Source organism: Lagopus leucura, unplaced genomic scaffold, assembly GCF_019238085.1.
Source record: "Lagopus leucura isolate 7727_CA_CO unplaced genomic scaffold, USGS_WTPT01 33479-0_obj-0_obj, whole genome shotgun sequence".
Lineage (NCBI taxonomy): Eukaryota > Metazoa > Chordata > Aves > Galliformes > Phasianidae > Lagopus > Lagopus leucura.
Genome location: NW_024965109.1, coordinates 1 through 6,576, shown reverse-complemented (window position 1 = coordinate 6,576; position 6,576 = coordinate 1). Strand labels below are relative to the sequence as shown.

At 63.9% G+C, this 6,576-nt stretch overlaps 1 protein-coding gene across 1 annotated transcript; it reads left to right on the top strand.

The window, feature by feature from the left end:
* Window positions 1–397: 397 nt before the first annotated feature.
* On the top strand, window positions 398–6,544 carry LOC122191978 (ras GTPase-activating-like protein IQGAP3; the record flags this gene model as incomplete). Its single annotated transcript, XM_042892397.1, has 8 exons — window positions 398–556; window positions 1,412–1,495; window positions 2,253–2,324; window positions 2,687–2,756; window positions 2,983–3,191; window positions 4,323–4,475; window positions 4,564–4,727; window positions 6,320–6,544. Coding segments are annotated over 8 exons (1,136 nt in total), but the record flags the coding sequence as incomplete, so codon positions are not given.
* Between the last annotated feature and the right edge of the window lie 32 nt (window positions 6,545–6,576).

Here is a 6,576-nt window from a genome sequence, read left to right as displayed (position 1 = left end):
ACGTTTGGGGGGGTTGGCGTTGGGCTGGGTGACACTGGGGGGGCTGGCGTTGTGTTGGCATTGCACTGGGTGACGTTTGGGGGGGTTGGCGTTGGGCTGGGTGACACTGGGGGGGCTGGCGTTGTGTTGGCATTGCACTGGGTGACGTTTGGGGGGGTTGGCGTTGGGCTGGGTGACACTGGGGGGGCTGGCGTTGTGTTGGCATTGCACTGGGTGACGTTTGGGAGGGTTGGTGTTGGGCTGGGTGACACTGGGGGGGCTGGCATTGGTTGACATTGCACTGGGTGACGTTTGGGGGGGCTGGTGTTGGGTGGCATAGGGAATTGCTCCCAGCCTGAACGACTGCACGGGAGGCGCTGGTGCTGCTGCGCTCACCCAACGCTTGGTGTCCCTGCAGTCCATCGTCACCCAAGTGAGCGCAGCCCACGACCGGCAGCTCCTGTGGGCGTCCAACGAGGCGGCCGTGCTGCGGCTGCAGGCCCTCCTGCGCGGCTTCCTGGCACGGCGGCGATTCGCGGCCCTGCGGCAGCAGCAGAAGGCAGCTGTGAGGATCCAGGTGGGCGGCACAGCCGGGTCGGTTTCTTCTTGGGGTAACGAGGACAGAGGTCTGACCTCGCGTGGCAACAGGGGAGGGTCAGGTTTGGGTCTGGGAGCAGATCTGGAAGATGGGTTGTGTCGGTCCGGTTGCCGGGGGTCGCCACCCCTGGAGATGTTCAGAGCTGCAGAGAAGCGGCGCTGAGGGACGTGGAGGTGGGGATCGGTTGGGGTCAGACGCGGTGATGAGGGATGTGGATTTTGGGCACGGAGGTGGGGATTGGTTGGGGTCAGACGCGGTGATCTTGGAGGACTCCTCCAAGCGGGGTGACTCCAGCAGTGGCTGCGGTGGGGGTGGCTGGGCGGTGGGCTGGGGTTTTGTGGATCTTCCCCCAGCCATCATGATTCAATGATGGCACCGTGGGCTGGCGGTCGCACTGGGTGACGTTGGAGCTCCCTTCTGAGCTCGGCGACTCTCTGGGTGCACGGCATGGGGATGGTTGATGGTTGGCCTCGATGACCTTGGGGTTCTTTTTTAACCTTAGTTATTTAATCGCTCTATAACTGAGCGCAGTGGGGATGAGTCGATGCTTGGTCTCAATGGCCATGGAGATCTATTCCAGCCTTAATTACTTAACGATTCTACAACTGAGCGCGGTGGGGATGGGCCGATGGTCGGACTTGTTGGAGGCAACGTCTAAGATCATCAAGTCCAACCACCAACCCGTCCCACCGTGCCCACAGACAGGGGTCTTTTCCAACAGCAGTAGCTCTGCAGGGGTAGGAGCGGGGCTGCCGGGATGGGTTGTGGTCGCCAGGATGGCCGTGACCACGGTGGTCTCTTCCAACCTCAGCCGTTCTCTGGCTCTCCCCCCAGGCTTGCTGGAGGGGCTACCGGCAGCGCAAGGCTTACCTGCAGCGCCTGCGCTTCCTGCGAGCCCACGTGGACGCCGTGATCAAGGTTGGCCTCCTCTGCCTTCACCCCCTGCTCCCACCTCCGTGTCGCCAGCGATGAGCGCGGCGTCCCTCCCTGCTTTGTGCTGCTGGGGGGAGCGGTGCAGCTGGGCAGCACTGGGGGGCCGTGCTCCCAGTATGGGGTGACCCAGTGCCCCCGGTATGGGGTGACCCAGTGCTCCCAGTATGGCGCACAGAGACACAGCGCTTCCCAGTATTGAGCACAGGGACTCAGCGCCTCTGAGCACAGTGTGACCCAGTGCTCCCAGCACAGGGCACAGGGACACGGTGCTTCCAGTATTGGCCCCAAAGACCCAGAGCTTCCCAGCATGGCTGGAGGTACGCAGTGCTCCCAGTCTGGGCCGACCCAGCGCTCCCAGTAGCAAGCCCAGAGACCCAGCCTTGACCCTGCGGTGCCGGGGGGTTTGGGTGTGTGCTCCCAGTATGGGGCGCAGGGACCCAGTGCTCCCAGTATAGTGACCGAGTGCTTCCCAATGATTTCCCAGTGTGGGGCAGGGGCACCCAGCGCTCCCGGTGCTCCCAGGATGAGAGCAGTGCCTCGGTGCTCCCAGCTCCCTGCCCTCTGTGCATCAGGCCGTGCTGCTCCTGTGGTCCCACCCCAGCTCTGCGCTCCCTGCTGGGCTCTGAGCGGCCGCACCGTGCAGAAGCAGAGCTGTCCCTCCTTCTCCCACCCCCACGGCTGCCCCATGTCTGTCCCTCCCTCCCCCCCCCCCCACTGGTTCTGAAGGAGCGTCTCCCCCCAGATCCAAGCGGCTGTGAGGATGTGGAGGGCTTGGAAAAGGTACCAGGAGAGGCTGCGCCACTTCAGGAAGAACGTGAGCGATGGATGGGGCTGAAGCCCGTCCTGCTGTGGGTGCTGCACCCCGCAGCCCCTGGAGGAGTCCTGCAGAGGGAGGAGGGTGGTGGTGGGCGAAGGAAGTTATGGCAGCGCGGGGTGGTGTGCGCTGCGATGGGCAGGGAGAGGAAAAGGCTCCAAAAACCCAACGGAGGCTTTGAGGTCTCTGATGGAGGGAGGGTCTGGGGGGGGAAGGCTGTGGGCACACAGTGCAGGGATGGAGCTGACAGCTGGAAGGGCTGAGGGGGGATCCCTGAGAGACCCTGGGGTCTGGGTGCCACCACCGTGGGGTCTGGGTGCCACCAAAGGGTCACATCCTGATGCTCTTGTTGGTGTTGGCAGCTCGGAGCTGTCATTAAGATCCAGGCTTTTGTGAGAGCTAACAAAGCCCGCGGGGACTACAGGATGCTGGGTGAGTGCGGCTGGGGGTGAGGGGGGGGGTGGGTGTGTGCTCCCAGTACGGGGCACAGGAACACGGTGCCTTCCCAGTAAGGGCTGTCCCAGCGCTCCCAGTAAGGGCTGTCCCAGCGCTCCCAGTAAGGGCGGTCCCAGTGCTCCCAGTAAGGGCGGTCCCAGTGCTCCCAGTCCCTGCCTGCTCCCACCTGGGGCCGCACGCCGATGTTGCTGTGCTGCTGCAGTCCATGAGCAGAGCCCTCCGCTGGGCGCCGTGCGGCGCTTCGTCCACGTCCTGGAGCAGAGCCAGCACGACTTTGTGGAGGAGGCGGAGGTGCTGCGGCTGCGGGAGGAGGTGGCCAAAAGGATCCGTGTGAGCCAGCAGCTGGAGGGCGACCTGAGCCTCATGGACGTCCAGATCGGGCTGCTGGTCAGGAACCGCGCCACGCTGCAGGTGGGGAGCAGGCAGGATGGGGGGGGGTTGTGGCTTCTTCTCTGCAATAGCGCTCGGGCACCTGAATGGGCTGCCAGGGGGGGCGCCATCCCTGGAGGGGTTGGGCTGCCGGGGTGGGGTTGGACCAGATGATCTTCAGGTCGTTACGGTTGGAGAAGAGCTGTGGGGTCACCCAGTTCCACTCCACAGCCCCCCCTCGCTGCACACACTGCCAGTGGAAGAGACCCCTCCCAGCGGGTGCTGGGTGCTGGGGGCGCCCATGGTTGGGCTGGGCCATAGAATCATAGAATGGCCGGGCTTGGAAGGGACTCCAGGCTGACGGAGCTCCAACCCCACCCTGCTGCCAACCTCCCCACGTTTCACAGCAGCCCAGGCTGCCCAGGGCCCCATCCAGCCTGGCCTCCAACCCCTCCAGGGATGGATGGGGCATCGCAGCCTCTCTGGGCAGCTGTTCAGCCCCTCACCGCTCTCCCAGCACACAACTTCCCTGAGCCCCAGCCTCCAGCTGCCCTCCCTCCGCTTCCAGCCGTTCCCTGCTCTCATCTCCCCTGCCCAAGAGCTGCCTCCCCTCCTGGCTGCAGGCTCCCTGCAGGCGCTGCAGGCTGCACTCAGCTCAGCCCCAGCTCCTCTTCTCCATGCTGAACGAGCCCAGCTCCCTCAGCCTGGCTTTGCAGGGAGTTGCTGCAGCCCCTGCTCATCTCCAGCTCCTCTGGACCCTCTCCCACAGCTCCCTGTCTTTCTTGTCCTGGGGGCTCCAGCCCTGGATGCAGTGCTGCAGACAGAGCCTCAGAGAGCAGAGCAGAGGGGAACGATCACCTCTGTGTCCCTGCTGCCACCCCTCTGCTGATGGAGCCCAGGACCCCGTTTGTTTCCCAGCTGCAGTCACACCCTGCTGGCTCATGTTCAGCTTTTCATCGCTCAGGACCCCCGGGTCCTTCTGTGCAGGGCTGCTCTCAAGGACAACCCAGTGCTCCCTTATGGCCCATCTCGGTGGTCTTTTCCAAGCGCACCGATGCTGGGGGTGGGAGTGGTGGGGGGGATCAGGGTGGTGGGGGGGTCAGGGTGGTGGGGGGGTCGGGGTGACCCACGGGTCTCTTCCAGCCATAGCAATGCATTGGTTCCCCCCTGCAGGAGGTGGTGTCGCAGTGCGGGAAGCTGACCAGGAAGAACAGGGAGCAGCTGTCGGAGCTGATGTGCCTGGACAAGCAGAAGGGGCTCAAATCTCTCAGCAAGGAGAAGCGGCAGAAGCTGGAGGCCTACCAGCACCTCTTCTACCTGCTGCAGGTGGGCTGGGGGGCAGAGGGTCCCTGCTGCCCGCCTCTCTGAGGTGCTGGGACTGAGCACAGCTCTCCGTTCCGCTCCTCCCCTGCAGACGCAGCCCGGGTACCTGGCCAGGCTGCTCTTCCAGGTGCCTCAGAACAAATCCACCACGTTCCTGCAGCCCGTCATCTTCACGCTGTTCGGCTACGCTTCCCACCCGCGGGAAGGCTTTCTGCTGCTGCAGCTCTTCAAGGCGGCCCTGCAGGAGGAGATCAGGTTGGGGGGGGGGGGGTGACCCCGCGCAGGGTCTGCTGTGGTGAGGAGACGTGAGGACGGGTGTTGAGGTTGCTGGGGAAAAAAATAGGTTAATTTTGGATAGATTTGCAAAAAGCTCCGTTTTAGTCGGAGTCAAACACTGCAGGTCTCCAAATGGAACATGAGGGGCTGCAGTCATTGCAGCTCCAAAATCTGACTGCGCAGACGCCCATTTGCTCTCCCTTAGCAGAATTGGGGGCTGCACCGCTGACCTGCCCGTCCCTGCTGCTTGGTGACGGATGCTGTGAGGGCAAAATGTGGGGGAAGGGACTGGTGGTCAGAAAGGCTTTTAGGGCCGCCCTTGCGCTCTCCTGGACTTTGTGCAGCCTTTGGCACTGCCCCGTCCCCGCAGAGAAGCTGGGATGGCAGCCGGTGGGCAGCCAGGCACCGGGGGGGTCCCACAGGGCTCCGTTCTGGGGCTGCTCCTAGGAACACCTTCGTTGACCTCAGTAGGTCTGCAGATGGCAGCAAGCTGGAAGGGCTGCTGGTCTGCCTGAGGGCAGAAAGGCGCTGCAGAGGGACCCGGATAGACTGGATCGATGGCCAAGGCAAAGTGATTTCAGTAGGGCCCAGTGTGGGGTCCTGCATTTTGGTCACAGCAACCCAGGCGACCCTGCAGGCTTGGGGAGGAGTGGCTGAAAGCTGCCGGATGGACAGGGAGCTCGGTGTGCTGATGGCAGCGGGCTGAAGGCGAGCCTGCAGTGTGCGCAGGGGGACGAGAAACCAACGGCGTCCTGGCTGGGATCAGGAGCGGTGAGGGGAGCAGGGAGGTCGTCCTGCCCTGCGCTCAGCGTTTGTGAGGCCTCAGCTCCAGTTCGGGTTTGGGCACCTCTGTACAGAAAGGGCACGGAGGGGCCGCAGCAGGGCAGAGCAGGGCAGCGAGGCTGGGGAAGGGCTTGGAGAAGGTGGGCTGTGAGGAGAGAGCGAAGGAGCGGGGCTGTTTGGTGTGGGGGAGAGGAGGCTGAGGAGACCTTGCTGCTCTCTGTCCGTCCCTGAACTGCAGCACCACTGACAGGACGGGGGGAAACGGCCTCACTGTGCCAGGGGAGGTTCAGGTTGGTGTCAGGACAAACCTGTGTGCAGATAAGGGCTGTGAAGCCCTGGGATGGGCTGTGAGGGAGGGATGGAGGCCCCATCCCTGGGGGCGCTGAGGTCTGGATGTGGTGCTCGGCCTGGGTTCACAGAGGGCTGCTGGAGGCGGGCAGTGCGGCCGGGCCGTGTTTGGACTCGGTGTCTTTTCCAACCTGAGCAGTTCAGGTGTTCTGTGAAAAACCCCTCACAAACTGACTGAGAACGGCAGCCGCTGCTCAGCCAGCTGTTGGTGCGGTGGCCGTGGCTGCTCCCTGCGGGCAGATTCCAGCAAGGTGCTGGCGGAATCGCTGAGCTGACAGCAGGGAGCGTCAAAAAATCGTTCTGCAGCCGAGAATTCGCTCTGTCACGGAGCGTCCACAGCTGCTGTCGTTTCCACACCAATAAATAGGAGGCGTCAGTTCTGGAGCGGGCAGCTGAACCACGCCGCGTCCGGCTCCATCCCCGCGCCCGTCTCTCTGCAGGTGCAAAGTGGATCACGTCCACGACATCCTGACGGGGAACGCCGCCGTCATCCGCATGGTGGTCAGCTTCTACCGCAGCGCCCGCGGGCAGAGCGCCCTGAGGCAGATCCTGGGCCGCCCGGTGCGGGAGGTGCTGCAGGATGCGACCCTCAGCATCCGAACCGACCCCGTGGACATCTACAAGGCGTGGGTCAACCAGGCCGAGTCACAGAGCGGGCAGAGGAGGTGAGGTGGGGCGGGGGCTCAGCTGGTGCCGG